Source organism: Macaca fascicularis, chromosome 11 (assembly GCF_037993035.2).
Source record: "Macaca fascicularis isolate 582-1 chromosome 11, T2T-MFA8v1.1".
Lineage (NCBI taxonomy): Eukaryota > Metazoa > Chordata > Mammalia > Primates > Cercopithecidae > Macaca > Macaca fascicularis.
In genome coordinates, this window is record NC_088385.1 from 96,441,640 (window position 1) to 96,458,201 (window position 16,562).

General features: G+C 40.7%; 1 protein-coding gene across 17 annotated transcripts in view; it reads right to left on the bottom strand.

Annotated features, from left to right (window-relative positions):
* POC1B (POC1 centriolar protein B) overlaps nt 1-16,562 on the bottom strand; it is a 101,972-nt gene that overhangs the window by 51,849 nt on the left and 33,561 nt on the right. For all 17 annotated transcript variants that reach the window (XR_010579707.1, XR_012420479.1, XM_074007510.1 and 14 more), the window contains 2 exons: nt 886-993; nt 337-452 (listed from right to left, as the gene is read on the bottom strand). Coding sequence is in view for 15 of the 17 variants with exons in the window: in XM_074007510.1 (XP_073863611.1) it covers nt 337-452; nt 886-993 (224 nt within the window). In the remaining 2 variants the exon portion in view is untranslated. The remainder of the gene's footprint in view (nt 1-336; nt 453-885; nt 994-16,562) is intronic.

The following is a 16,562-nucleotide window of genomic DNA, read 5'->3' on the forward strand; positions in this document are numbered from 1 at the left end:
TCACGTAACTCCCTGTGATTCAGAATTCAGTCATTTCTGTCCCTGACTTCTCACGCAATGCTGACAACCAGAGTTTGAAAATCTCATAGCAACTTCTTTTTTTTCTTTTTTTTTTTAACCAGCCCTCACATCATATTTAAGGTCTCTTCACTTCCTGCTTTCCTTGGGCTTCTGAGACCCTGCTGTTGATGGGAGCTAATTATACTATTCTCTAGCCTGTTCCAAGGCAGCCCATGACCCCAAGTAAGAGAGGGCCAAACCACACCAACAAGGAGAATCAGTCCTTCCAAGAGGAGTCCATTCAGTAACTGAATTTTTTGTTAGGAAAATTGTTACCTTGGTAATGCTGTAGTAATTTGTTCACTCTTACATCCCAGACTTTCACAGTTTGATCAGAACCTGCTGAAGCTATGCATGTACCACTAGGGTTAAAGTCCACAAAATTTGCAAATCTAGGAGGAAAGAATAAGATGACCTAATATTTCAATTACTTTTTCTTGTTGTTGTTGTTGAGACGAAGTCTCACTCTTGTCACCTAGGCTGGAGTGCAGTGGCACGATCTCGGCTCACCGCAACCTCCGCCTCCCGGGTTCAAGCGATTCTCCCACCTCAGCCTGCCAAGTAGCTGGAATTACAGGCGTACACCACCATGCTGAGGTAATTTTTGTATTTTTAGCGGCAACAGGTTGGTGAGGCTAGTCTCAAACTCCTGACCTCAGGTGATCCGCCTGCCTCAGCCTCCCAAAATGCTGGGATTACAGACGTGAGCCACCGCACCCAGCCATATTTCAATTTCTTTGCTCTCATTTCTTTATTTAAATTGTTATAATCAAATATCTCCTTAGAAAACTAACCCACATAAGTGCACAAAGAAAGTGTACTTACCCAACGGAATCTGAGAAGTTATTAACACATTGCTTATTTGTGGTATCCCAAATTTTAATAGTTTTATCCTCACTACATGACACAATTAGTCTTCCATCAGGTGAAAATCTGGAAAGAAGAAGAAAGAAGATGTTTTATGTGAAAGGCTCTGGAGAGTCACCACCTCACCTCTACACCACAAATAAATCAGGCTGTAAATATTAAATACCAGAGACCACTGTTACCATCCCATGCAGTAAAGTCATATTCTGCAGCCAAGATCTTCATCATGACAAACAACACTCACAGACCATTAAAAGGTCAAAATATGCTATGTAGACTAACCAAGTTGCTTTTTTCCTTTTACTCTTTTATTTAAATAAGTTTTGTTTTATTGCATCTGCTTTAGGGTTTTGATTCAACTCTGCACTCACTCTAAGCCAAGTGCCTTGTATTTTGAAAAGAACTCTCCTCTATTTCTGTCACTAGACAGCATTATCCATATGATCCAAGAGAGGGCCTTTATTACTCATCCTACCAAGCCTGCAGTGAAACTTTTTGTAAGAAAAGGAATGGTGTGTTGAGAATTAAAATTAAGTGACATCACCAACAAAAGAACCTAACTGCCCATGCCTGTAACTTCTTGGACTTGGGGAGGCCAGAGAGCTCCAATGGACTGAAAATAGGACAACTCATTTATACAGAAGAGAACAGAAGCTCCTTCATGGAGAAACCTATCATCCACATGCCCCATTAAAAAGCAAATGAGAAAAATCCTCAGACATCTTGTCTACTGCTTTTATGCTGTCTATTCCTTTAAGATCCTTCCCAAGGTTCTTTTTTTATTTTTTGGCCACGATGCCTTTTAAATATAAATAGAAGAGCAGGAGACCACAGAGAAAATAAAAACAAAATTTAGACTATTAGAAAACTATGAATAGTATTTTTATTATATTTTAACAGTAACAAAAACCAAAAAAGACAGATTTAGGTCACAGACTATGTTTCAATTTTATTTGTAGTTTCCCTCTACGCCCAGAGTAAAGATTACTATAAGTCAACAATTAAGGGTGTGGAATATAATTGAAGATTTTTATTTTTGTTCTCTCCCTACTCCCATTCTTAAGGCTGACCTAAAATTCTTTGTGACAGAAACTTTGCATCTGGCATTCACAGATTCACACAGAAAAAAGACACACAGAAGCATAATTAAGATTCACACAGAAAAAAGACACACAGAAGCATGTGAAATAATATTTAAAAATCAAGAAGGCTTGGTGCAGTGGCTCATGCTCGTAATCCCAGTACTTTGGGAGGCTAAGGCAGGCGGATCACCTGAGGTCAGGAGTTCGAGACCAGCCTGGCCAACATGGTGAAACCCTGTCTCCACTAAAATAGCCAGGCATGGTGGCAGGCGCCTGTAATCCCAGCTACTCAGGAGGCTAAGGCAGGAAAATCACCTGAACCCAGGAGGCAGAAGTTGCAGTGAGCTGAGATTGTGCCATTGCACTCCAGCCTGGGTGACACAGTGAGACTCGCCTCAGAAAAAAATAAATATAAAAAAGCAAGAAAATAACCTTTCAAGGAAAAATTTTCCATGCTGGGCAGTTTACCCTGATTTTACGGTAAGTAATAATTTATTAATATTTTCTTTCAGAAAATGTGAGAAAAATTCAAATATGAAGGCAGTATTATAAAAAGGCTCCAAATAGAGGAAGCTTATATATAGACCCTGGGGAAAAAAACCTACTCAGATAAACATGGCATAATAATTATAAAAATCTGGCCAGGTGTGGTGGCTCATGCCTATAATCCCAGCAGCTTGGGAGGCCCAGGTGAGCGGATCACCTGAGGTCAGGAGTTCGAGACCAGTCTGGCCAACATTGTGAAACCCCATGTCTACTAAAAATTACAAAAATTAGTGGGGCATGGTGGCAGGTGCCTGTAATCCCAGCTACTCAGGAAGCTAAGGCAGGAGAATTGCTCAAACCCGGGAGGCAGAGGTTACAGTGAGTTGAGATCACTCCACTGCACTCCAGCATAGGTGACAGACTGAGACTCTGTCTCAAAAGAAAGAAAGAAAAAAAAAACTGTAAAAAACTAATGCAAGGAATCAAATTGTGTTACTTACTAAGCTTCTTTTTAAAAAATATTACTTAATGTGACTATGTTAAGTAACCAGAATATTTCTACGAGAAGACTTAACTCTTACATTTCAAGAAAGCAATTATGGAGAAAAATATTTAATAAAAGGAAATGTTTAGATAATAACAAAGTATAAAAGTACTTACCCTATGACATCAGCCAAATTACTACCACCACAATCACATCATTATCCTACCCATATTCCTTGAGCATATATGTCCTAGAATGGTTCTTAACACATTACATGTATCATCTCATTTAATTTTCAGCATAACCCAGTAAAACAGGTGCTACTGCTTGTCTCAATTTACAGTGAAGAAACAGAGGCACATAAAGGATAAGTAACTGACAATGTTATCAGGTCAGTGGGGAGAGGGGTCCGGATTTGAATCAGGCAGTTGTTTCCACAGCCAAACCTCTGAACCACTCTGCTTAAGTCTCTGACAAAAAGGAAGTGTCTTCTACTGGCCCAAATTACTTGGAGCACTGGAAGTTCTGTGTCGCTTCTGTGTAAACAACAGAAGGTTCTAAAGTGGAGAGGAACCACGAGGCAGTGCTGTTAGGAGGCTATACACCACCCTGGAATAAACATCTGTGTGCTGCCATAAGCTGTAGGTAAAACAGGCATGGTCCCTGTCCTTAAGGAGTTTGTGGGAAAGATTTTCACCCACTGATTCATTCAAAGATTCCCTGAGCACTTGTCAGTGCCTGGCACTGGGCACTGCCGTGAGTAGTAGGACTACAGCTGTGAATGAGACTGGCAAGATCCCTGCCCTCATGAGGCTTTTGTTCTAGGGAGAAGGGAGGGCACACAAAAAACATAATTTTAGAAAGTGATATGAAAAAGGGTTGTAACAAAACAGGTGCCAATTTGTCACCAGAAGCTCCATAGAGGAAACAGGATTTTAAAGAAACTTGCAAATGAGGAAAAGCATTATCTTGGTCAGCTAAAAGTGCCTCCTGAGCAGGAGGGGCCGTAGCTGGGAGAAATTTCCCAGAGCAAAATAAACGAAGGGGATGTGAACCTCAAATGAGTTAAAGTACAGGCAGTGGCTGGGAAGAACCTGGTACCAGAAGGAGGCGAGGTTTCTACCATCAGCTTAACAGAAACGAAGGGGACTGAGGTTAAGGCCTTCCTCCTGCTCTGGTCACTGCATTATAATCCTGCATATGCTCTCTGTATGTGTTTCTTTTGCATTTCAGGTCGCTGAAAGTGGGAATGATGATTTCTATTTCCTCCTCCTCCCTTTTATTTTTAATTAGATACATCAAAAATAGGTTAGCACCAATAAAACAGGCTTCTCTTTGCCCTGACTTTGATTAGGAAAGGTTAGTCCTTTATTGTCAGGGCTCAAATAACATCTAACTAGACTTTTAAGAATTTAAAGAGGATATAAAATTTCTAAGACATTAATAGATTTCTGACTCTCTTAATTTAGTACCACCCAACTGCCTTTAAAAACGTCTACAAAGTGTATCACCAAGATGGATATTACATTAGTCAATAGTGAATACTGGATCAGCAAACATGGACATTCCAGAGTTTGAGAGGCATATGAGAAGTTAGTTGAACTACTACTGAATTCCTTAAACTTTACTGGTATTCATTCAAAAGAATGAGGAAATTCTTTTTTTTTTTTTTTGAGTCGTAGTCTCGCTCTGTCGCCCAGGCTGGAGTGCAGTGGCCGGATCTTAGCTCACTGCAAGTGCAAGCTCCGCCTCCCAGGCTTACGCCATTCTCCTGCCTCAGCCTCCCGAGTAGCTGGGACTACAGGCGCCCGCCACCTCGCCCGGCTAGTTTCTTGTATTTTTTTTAGTAGAGACGGGGGTCTCACCATGTTAGCCAGGATGGTCTCGATTTCCTGACCTCGTGATCTGCCCGTCTCGGCCTCCCAAAGTGCTGGGATTACAGGCTTGAGCCACCGCGCCCGGCCTTTTTTTTTTTTTTTTTTTTTTTTTTTCTAGACAGGGTCTCACTCTGTCACCCAGGCTGGAAAGCAGTGGTGCGATCTCCGCTCATTTTAGCCTCGACCTCCAGGGCTCAGGTGATCATCCCACTTTAGCCTCCAAAGTAGCTGGGATTACAGGCTTGTGCCACCATGCACGGCTAAATTTTGTAATTTTTGTAGAGACAGGGTTTCGCCATGTTGCCCAGGCTGGTCTTGAACCCCTGGGCTCAAGCAATCCTCCTGCCTTCGCCTCCCAAAGTGCTAGAATTACAGGTGTGGGCCACTGTGCCCAGCCTAGAATGAGGAAATTCTTGAACTTATTTCTGGTAAAACTGATTCACATGTCCTTGAAAGTAGCCCAAATTATATAACAGGAGTCTTTTTAACTTGGAATCTACAGAGTTCCTGTAACTGTATGTAAAAATTTTATGTCCATATTCATAGTCATAGTTACTTGTTCATTACAGAACCAAAAGCATCCATGAACCATTAAAAGTCTTACAGTGCTTTCAAAAGGCCGGTGTGGTGGCTCATGCCTGTAATCCCAGTACTGTGGGAGGCCGAGGCAGGCAGATCATTGAGGCCATCAGTTTGAGACCAACCTAGGCAATATGGTGAATCCCCATTGCTGCTAAAAATGCAAAAATTAGCAGGGCCTGGTGGTGCATGCTTGTAATCCCAGCTACTTGGGAGACTAAGGCAAGAGCATCCGGGAGGCGGAGGCTGCAGTGAGCTAAGATCGCACCACTGCACTTCAGCCTGGGTGACAGAGTGAGACTGTCTCAATAGACAGACAGACAGAGAGACAGACAGACAGACAGACAGCTAGATAGACAGATAGATACTGTCTTAAAAAATCAAATTTTCCTTTGACAGATAGATAGATAGATAGATAGATAGATAGATAGATAGATAGATAGATACTTTCTTAAAAAATTAAATTTTATCTCAGCTCACTGCAAGCTCCGCCTCCCGGGTTCACGCCATTCTCCTGCCTCAGCCTCCCGAGTAGCTGGGACTACAGGCGCCCGTCACCTCGCCTGGCTAGTTGTTTTTTTGTATTTTTTAGTAGAGATGGGGTTTCACTGGGTTAGCCAGGATGGTGTCGATCTCCTGACCTCGTGATCCGCCCATTTCAGCCTCCCAAAGTGCTGGGATTACAGGCTTGAGCCACCGCGCCCGGCCTCCTTTGGCTATTTCTTATCATCAGAATACATTTTCTATAAAAACACACTCAGGGCTCTGGGACCAAACAGGGCAGGAACTATTTCATGTCCCATAAGACACAAATCATTAGTAAGAGGAACTCTGAAGCCAACAGCTCTTCAGTACTAGGAGGAAGCAGTAAAAAGTAGTGGAAATAAGACTGCTCAGTAAATACTAAGTCTTGAATCCTAGGGACAGTTCTGCAACTGTCCAGCTATGTAATCTTGTAAACTCACAACCATAATGGCCACCATTTCCTATTTGTATAATGAAGGAGTCTGGATTGAATCAGCCCTAAAATTTTCACAGACACTAAAAATTTGGCAGTCTCAGAGTTTGCTTTGATAGAATTTGATGCTTACAGATTGAGGGTGAAGTTCAAGTCAATAAGCAAAACATTTATTTTTTTTAAGTGTTGGTCAGCATTAGAAGAGAAACCATCTGTTGACTACAGTAGCAGGATTCATTTCTGCAACTGCTGAGAGACAAAAAGCAGATGAAAAAGATGTAAAAAGATGAAGCATGCCATGAACATTACTTGTTGGGGAATTTACCGTCTACGTGCCCAGGCTTCCTTCCTGGAATCTCCACCCATGAGTACAACTGCTTGCTGGGCATCTCCTCTTGGATATCCTGCGAGAACCTCCAGCTCTAAACTTGTCCAAATGAATTCACCCTCTTTCTCTTGAAGAGGAAGGTTCTCTTCTTTTCCTTCTCTTTATCCAGTGTTTTCTTTCTCAGAAAATGGTTTCTAAAGCCAGAAACTCGGGGATCTGGCTTGATTCTTCTTTCTCTTCTACTTTCCTACATTCCAGACCATTATTGGGTCCTGTCTCCTCAAACCACAATTGGCCCTGTTGTCTTCCACTCTCCACAAGCAACAAAGTGATCTTTAAATCTTAAATAAAATTGGGTCATTTTTCTGCTTAAAACCCTTCAGTGGTTTCTCGTTTCCTTTGGGGAGAAGTGTGACATGCTCATAGCCCTCTAGGACCCGTCCTCCTGTGCCTTCATCTTCATCACCCTCCTCTTCCTCACCTTCTCTTAGGTCCCTTGCTTTTGCTCAGATGTTTCCCTGTGCCTTAAACACTGTCCTCAAGTCTTTACCTAGTTTAAAATCTGTAAAAGGATTTTACACATCTGTCAAGCTCTCTGCTTCAATGTCACTTCCTCAGGAGCGGCCTTCCTGAACACTGTCACCAGTAGGCTAGCGCCCCAGGATGTGTTCTTGGAGTTGCCCACAACCATATTCATTCATTCATTCATTCATTCATTCATTCATTCATTCATTCATTCAGAGATACACTCTCGCTCTGTAGCCCAGGTTGGAGTGCAATGGCAGGATCTCAGCTCACTGCGACCTCCGCCTCCCGGGTTCAAGTGATTCTCATGCCTCAGTTACCCCGCTTCCCCAGGTAGCTGGGATTACAGGCATGTGCCACCATAACTGGCTAATTTATGTATTTTTAGTAGAGATGGGGTTTCGCCATGTTGGCCAGGCTGGTCTTGAACTCCTGGCCTCAAGTGATCCACCTGCCTCAGCCTCCCAAAGTGTTAGGATTACAGGCGTGAGACACCGCGCCTGGCTCAACATCCACATTTATACTTCAGTACTCCACGCTGGCTTCTCTAATAGGATATAAGCAAAAAGAGGCAACTCACATCTGTCTCACTCAATGCTCTATCCCCAGACACTGGCACTGAGTAGGTCCTTAGTAAATGTTTAGGAAATTTTAAAAAACAGTTTTAAGGGAATTTAAACTAACTTAATATTATATATAGCCAATGTAAGCTGAGAAAAATCTTTGCAATTCTTTGCACAACAATGTGAATATACTTAATGCCACAGAACTGTATACATAAAAATGGTTAAATTTGTAAATTTTGTTATATATATTTTACCACAATTTTACAAAATCTTTTCAATTCAGATGGTCAAAATATCACTTTGCAATCCTACCAACAACTGAAAATTATAGGCAGATATTTACTCCCGAAAAATCAATGCTGGAAAAGCAATAGACTTGGAAAAGTTCTCTACTACATTAACTTGTACTTATATTTTATTAAGAACACTATAAAGAAATGTAAGTTATCCCACCATATGGGCATTATTTTTAAAAACATAGGGCTATACTAATTTTAACTTTTAGAAAAATTCTTTTGTAACTAAAAAGATATTTCTCACCTACATACATATATTTCAAATGATGTTTTCTTCATCATTAAAGTTATTTTTAAAAATTGAGAAATACAAAAAAATTTTAAAAGTCCAGATCTTGTCACTCAAACACAATTACATTTAATATCTTGTGTATAATAGATGACTCATCTTTTGTTCATGCAAAGGTCTTTTAACATACAACCACTGCATTCCATGCCCCCATGTAAACATATTTTCATGCCATAACTTGCATATACACTCCCTTTTTACTGGTTACATCATAATCTAACTATATTTAACTAGGTTTTTTATTTGAAATAAAAATTGGAAAAATTGGTTATTTCTAATTTCTCATCATTTCAAATTATACTGAAAGCACTATCTTTGAATGCAAAGCTTTTTCATGTTTTTGCAAAAAAGTATTTATTTTAGATACATTTTTGGTTGTAGAATCACTGCAATAAAGATGCCTGACATATTTTGCAAATACACTTATAAAAAGACTGTACTATTTACATTTTAAAAGCATGAATATATTTCCCAATATATGGTATGCCTTATTTATTTAAATTAACCTTTGTTAAATTAGATTATAACAAAGGTTAGTCTAGAGCAATCAACTGTTCACCTCCTCTTACACTAATGGGCACCATCTCTGCGCCGCATTGAACAAGCTTGGGCTCCAAGAACAAACTCATAGAAAGTATTGGGCATGGAGATAGACACAGAATTTTAATTACTTAAGTCCATGGCATACATTTCAAATTCAAATACTAAAGGCAGAAACAATTGCTCTACTGATCGTCTTCATCCATTTAAGTACACTATCCATGCACTGGGAGGAAGAGCAGTACCACTTGGATTATTTTAAATATCTAGTTGTTTAATTCATCTAAATTTTTTTTGGTAAAATATTCAACTTTATATTTTTCCAAATATCTTAGTTATCTTAACTACATATTAAATAGACCATATATTTCCCCACTGATCGGAAATGCCACCTTTATTGTAAGTTCTCATATATACATGTATCTGCTTCTGGGCTTTATATGAACTCTTTTCTTAATCCTATACCATGATCACCATATTTTAATTACTATGGTTTTATAATAAGTTTTGAAAACTGGTTGGACAAGTTTCTTCTTTCTTTCTTTTTTTTTTTTCTGAGACAGGGTCTCTCTCCATTAGCGAGGCTGAAGTGCAGTGGCAACATCTCAACTCACTGCAGCCTAGGCCTGCTAGGCTCAGGTGATCCTCCCAGCTTAACATCCAAAGTAGCTGGGACTACAGGTGCATGCCACCATGCCCAGCTAATTTTTGTATTTTTTGTAGAAATGGGGTTTTGCCATGCTGCCCAGGCTGGTCTCTAACTCCTGGACTCAAGCAATCCACCCACTTCTTGCAAGAGGCTGATAAGTCATAAAGCCAATTCATATATATATATATTATTATTTTTTTTTTTTGATAGAGTCTCACTCTGCCACCCAGTCTGGAGTACAGTGGTGTGATCTTGGCTCACTGCAAACTCCGCCTCCAAGGTTCTCACGATTCTTGTGTCTCAGCCTCCCAAGTAGCTGGGAATACAGGTGTGTGCCACTATGCCTGGCTAATTTTTGTATTTTTAATAGAGATGGGGTTTTGCCATGTTGGCCAGGCTGGTCTCAAACTCCTGGCCTCAAGTGATCCACCTGCCTCAGCCTCCCAAAGTGCTGGGATTACAGGTGTGAGCCACCTGGCCCTAATTGTTAGGGCCATGTTGGCCAGGCTGGTTTCAAACTCCCGGCCTCAAGTGATCCACCCACCTAGGCCTCCCAAAATGCTGGGATTACAGGTGTAAGCCACCTGGCCCTAATTGTTAGGGTCATGTTGGCCAGGCTGGTCTCAAACTCCTGGCCTCAAGTGATCCACCCACCTTGGCTTCCCAAAGTGCTGGGATTACAGGTGTGAGCCACCTAGCCCTAATTGTTTTCTTGTCAATTTTCCTTGGCTATTCTTGTACATTTATCACATTCATGTGAATTTTTAAATTTATTTGTCAGGTTCCACTAATTCCTTGGACAGAATTTCCAGTTCTGGTCATGCGGTAGTAAAGATTATCAGACTTACTCCTCCACCACAACCAACCATACAACTGCCAAATATATGAAGCAACTGTTTTTAGGAACTAGGCAAGAGATAGCATAGGGTTGTGAATCTTGGGAGACAGGAAACAAATGAGATAAGCAATAAATATGTCCTAGATTTCTACACGGGGGCACTTTCTAAACCTTAGTACATGGCAGTGGAGCCCAAGGAGATAACAGCAGTCTCACTGGGCACAGGAAACAGCAATCAGAACTCAGGGCTGCTAACGGGCTGAAATTTTGAGGACAGGGTACAAGAGAAGATTTACGAAGAGCAGAATCCCCGAAAATTCTGCATTGGAAAAAAATTTACAAGGAACCCCCTTGTATACAATACAATCCCCTTTGTATTGTCAAATACAAAGCTGCCCGTGCAAAGGCAACAAGGCTTGGCAGAGAACAACTACTGGGAGACTGTGAGCAGAACAAAGATTACAGAGGTTACACAGAACTGAGAGATGTTCAAGCTCTGACCAGCCTTTGCTGAATACTCCAGGTATTCAGCTGAAATGCTAGAAGGGCCACTGGCACTACAGCCCATGAGTAAAGACTACACTAGATCCACCCTACACAGGCTAAATCCAAGCCTCAACAGAATCTCTTTGAGCAAGCAGAAAGTTAATTTCTTTCTTTTTTTTTTTTTTTTTTTTTGAGACGGAGTCTCACTGTGTCTCCCAGGCTGGAGTGCAGTGGCGTGATCTCGGCTCACTGCAAGCTCCGCCTCCCGGGTTCATGCCATTCTCCCGCCTCAGCCTCCCGAGTAGCTGAGACTACAGGCGCCCGCCACCACGCCCGGCTAGTTTTTTGTATTTTTAGTAGAGACGGGGTTTCACCGTGTTAGCCAGGATAGTCTCGATCTCCTGACCTCGTGATCCACCCGCCTCCGCCTCCCAAAGTGCTGGGATTACAGGCTTGAGCCACCGCGCCCGGCCGAAAGTTAATTTCTTACCAGAACAAAACTTAACACTCTTTAGACAATGACAGCACAATCTAAACTAAAAAATTTAGCCATGTTTGGATATACAATTAAAAAATCACAGGACATATAAAGAAGCAGAAAAATTTCACCCAGATATGGCATGGATGTTGGAATTAGAGCTGTAAAACAATTATTACAAATATGTTCAAGGATTTAAAGTAAAAGACAGGCATCATGGGCAAACAAATGGAGAATCTCACCAGAGAAATGGATATAGTTAATTGGATCCTACAGCAGAAAAGACCAGTGAACTTGAGGATAAGCCAATAGAAATTATACAAACTAAGCATAGGGAGAAAAAAATGTAAAACTATGAACAAAGCCTCAAAAAACTGTGGGACAGTATCAAGTGGTCAAACATACATGAATTTGGAGCTTCAGAGATGAGAAAGAAATTAGGGAAGAAAAATATATGAAGAAAAGGACAAAAATTTGTACAAATATGAAAAATATCAATCCATAGATCCAAACATTTCAGTGAACTATGATAAAATAGATAAAACCAAACCTAGACCCATCATGGTCAAATTGCTGAAAACAAAAGATCTGAGAGCAGCAGAGAAAAAAAGATACATTTTATATATAGGGGAATTACATTAAAGTGATTGCTGGCTTAACATTAAAAAAATGCAAACTAAAAGACAATAGAATTACATCTTAGTCCATTTAGGCTGCTATAACAAAATACTGCACACTGGGTAGTATATAAACAACAGAAATTTATTTCTCACAGTTCTAAAGGCTAAGTTCTACATCAGAGCACCAACAGATTTGGTGTTTAATGAGGGCCTGTGATACGATTTGGCTGTGTCCCCACCCAAATCTCATCTTGAATTGTAGTTCCCATAATCCCCACTTGTTGTGGGAGGGACCTGGTGGGAGGTAATTGAATCATGGGAGTGGTTACCCTAATGCTATTCTTTTTTTTTTTTTGAGACAGAGTTTTGCTCTTGTTGCCCAGGCTGGAGTGCAATGACATGATCTCGGCTCACCTCCACCTCCACCTCCCGGGTTCAAGTGATTCTCCCGCCTCAGCCTCCCATAGCTGGGATTACAGGCATGCTCCACCACGTCCAGCTAATTTTTTTTTGTATTTTTAGTAGAGATGTGGTTTCTCCATGTTAGTCAGGCTGGTCTTGAACTTCCGATCTCAGGTGATCCACCCACCTTGGCCTCCCAAAGTGCTGGGATTACAGGTATGAGCCACCACATCTGACATGCTATTCTTTTTATAATGAGTGAGTTCTCATGAGATTTGATAGTTTCATAAGGGGCTTTTCCCCCTTTTGCTCAGCATTTCTCCTTGCTGCCACCATGTGAAGATGGATGTATTTGATTCCCCTTCTACCATGATTTGCAAGTTTCCTGAGGCCTCCCAGCTCTACAGAACTGTGAGTCAGTTAAACCTCTCCTGTATAAATTACCCAGTCTCAGGTATGTCTTTATTAGTAGTGTGAGAACAAACTAATACAACCTGTTTCCTGGCTCATAAATGACACCTTCTTGCTGTGTTCTCACATGGTGAGAGGCGAGGGTCTCTCTGGGGCCTCTTTTAAAAGGCATAAATCCTATTCATGAGGGGTGTGCTTCATGAGCTAATCACCTCCCCAAGGCCCCATCTTTTAATACCATCACCTTTGGGGTAAGGATTTCAACACATGAATTTTTTGGGAGACACAAACTCAGACCATAGTAAATGACATCACTAAAGCACTAAAAGAAAAAATTATCTGCCAAACTAGAATTCTACATCTCAGAAAAAATATCCTTTATAAAGGATAAACAAAAAGTTCAGAGAAGTCATCCATCACCAGGAGACCTTCACTAGAAGAAATGGTAAGTGAAGTGTTTTAGGCTGAAGAGAAATGATATCAGATGGAAACTTGGATCTACACAAATGAATAAAGAATGCTGGAAGTAGCAAATATGGGGGTAAATATAAAAGACTTTTTTGTTTCTTATTTTCTTTAAAAGAAAATTGGCTGCTTAACATATTGTGAGCTTACACCATATGCAGGTGTAAACTGTCAAGAAGTAAATGGAGATATAGTTCTGGAAGTTCTAACATTATACATAAAACAGCATGAAATTAATTCAAGAGTAGACTGTGGTAAGTTAAGGATGCATATTGTAATTTCTAGAGGTTACCACAAAACAAAAAAGACAAAGAGTAAAGCTAAGAATAAAATAGGTAAGTAGAATACTAAGAAATAGTTGATTAATCCAAAAGGAGAGAGGATAAAGAAATAACAAACACAAGGGATAAATGGGATAAATAGAAAGCAGTAAGATGGTAGACTTAAACCAATCACAGCACTGATTACATAAATTTAAACAGACTAAGACCTCCACTTAAAAGGCAGAGATTTTCAGACGCAACTACTTTGAAATAAAAGGACCTTATTTCTAAGTTTACTACACAACATACATTTAATAGATGATCGTAGCTATCTATATTAGCAACCCCCAAAACTATGTGCAAATATGTGAAATGACTTTTCAATATCACCTGACAGTGGCTCCAGTATAATCCCTAGGGGGAGGACTGGCATGTGAGGGTAGTTAATAGCTGACATTAATTGGCACTTTCCATTCATGAACTCATTTAATCTTCACAGTGACCTTATGAGGAAGGCACTTCCATTGTACTCATTTTATGTGGGAGCAGACTAATGCCTAGAGAATGTGATGTGCCCAAGTAACATGCTAGTGAGCCCAGGCTCTTAACTACTGTATGCTACCTCTCTGCTGAAACTAATCACTGTACTGCATCACCTGAAAGATACTATGTCAACACAGAGGAGGTGTGCAACAACTGCAACAAGCAAAGAGCAAGAGCTGGTCAGCAGCCTCTATCCTGGTTCAGGGGAGGGGTGCATGACCAGCAGTACTGATCACTGGCAGGCATGTGGATCGGGAGATGGGCCCACCTCACTATCCTAACCTGAGAAAACTAACAAGATTTTTTCCACAAACTCCTCTTGCTTTAGTTCCAGGGCTCACTGAACAGCCTTCTGATTATATCTTGACTTGGCAAAAGAAGAAGGCCCTGACTAAGACATGCAAATGTTCCAGGCTCTCTGGCAGTTAGCATTGTCATTAAAAATAACTAAACTGGCATCTGACTTATGTTTCAGACTCTCCTAAACTTATTAAACATGACTCAAGCTCCCTAGAGCTTTCTCACCTTCGGGTATAGAGTGAAAACAGGACTTCTAGTCCTGCACATCTTTGAGAATCCTGGATTAGAATGATTTCATCAAGGTTAAGTTCTCACGGGAAGATGCACAAACACTCTGGGAGGCTGGGCCTGGGGGATCAATCAGGTCCTCTAAACATTGTTCTAAACTCTCTTGTTCTAACTGCAATAAGGTAAGCCAAGAAGATACATTATAATAAATGCATGAGAAAGAATCCATAACCATGTTGTAGAGCACATAAATAAAAAGTTGCCAAGAAGATGAAATCCTTATTCATTAAATTTAACCAAATTATTATTCAAAGAACATTCCTTGAGGAAGGCCTCTGCAGAGTTTTACATTAATCATTCACTCCAAACAGTAAGAAAACTGATTTTAAAAAAAAACCTCTCAGAACCTTAAGGTACCAGTAAGATAAAGACAGTCCATGAAGGCCAGGTGAGCCAAGTAAGCAACTGGCCAACTGAACAAGAGTCAACCAAAATGGACAAAGAAAGCAGTGAAGCCACATAAACATCTCCATGCAAAACATGCATGCACCAGTACTCCTGGATTTGCTAGAAAAGATTCACAAAAATAACTCTTCTCTGAAGAAATCCAAGAAAATTACCTTTGCTTTAGAGATAAACCTAAGCCTACTCACCAACCTTTCACTGATTCATTCAACCATATTTTTGCACAACCCCTGACGGTTTCCCACCCTGTAGCTGATACTCTATAGTGCTTCTCAGATCATATCTGACCTACCTTGAACACTCTCTCCTGACACCGACCTTACTAATTTCCTCAGTATAGTCAAGTCTTGGCTCAAACATCACCTTGGTAAATATGCCTTCCCTGACCTCGATATGTAAAAGACCACCTCCCAAACCCACCACTCTTCATCTTGTTACCCTACCTAATTTTTCTCCAGAGTACTTATCACTAATATGTTTGCTGTCTGTCTCTCTTCAGTAAAGGAAGCTCCACAAGAGTAGGAATTTTGTGTTTTATTTTCTGCTGTATTCATACAATTTAGAACAGTGCCTGGCAAGAGAATACAACATAAATACTTGTAATTCGAAGTGTAATAGGGAAGAGAGGCCTAAGCTGACAAACAGACCTCATAAGCAGGGCAGTGTGGTGGCATAAAGGAGTCACAATAAGCTTGGCCCAGGAGAGGCGGAAACCTTTCTTGGAGGAAGAGATGCAGAGCAGGTTGTGAAGGAAGGGTGGAAGCAGGGGGCGTTCCAGCATGGAAATCACCATATGGAAAGGCACAAGGCATAAAGGGTCATTCACACTTGACGAGACTTGTCCGGCTGCACGAAGGTGAATGGTGAAAGTGACAGAAGACAGAAAGTGACAAAAGAAAGACCGGAGGGCAGTACACACACGCTGGTGCAAGGAGTCACCGAGAGGTTTTAAGGTGAGAAACAGCATGATCAGATTTGTTTTTCACAAAAGCAGAGATGGAAGGGCGGAGGGTGGGAGGAGGGAATCTGTAGTCTGAGAGACCATTTAGGAGATTCCTGCAAAAGTCTCCACAAAGGCCAATGGTGCTAAAACTACAGCAGCAGTGTTGAGGATGGAGATAAAAGAAATGTCTTGACTGAGTAAGAAGATCCCACTTTTCAAAACTCTGCTCCAGTATCACTTCCTATGGAAAGCATCTTTTTGAGGATAAAATAAAAAAGGAAAAGGGAATTTTTAAAGACTCTCTTTCTCTCTCTCTCACAGACACACACACGCACTCTCTCTCCTTTCTCTCTCTCTCTTTCTCTAATACTTTCAGGTATGGCTGTATCCAGAAAGCAAACCATGTGATTAATGTGGTTAGACAAATTCATTCTGTCTTCATCTCACAGCTCTGCTCTCTTCTGAATTAATATTATTTTTAGGTCAGTTCTTTGCCCAGGGTGTCCCTCAGCAGTCACAGGCTTAAATAAGCCT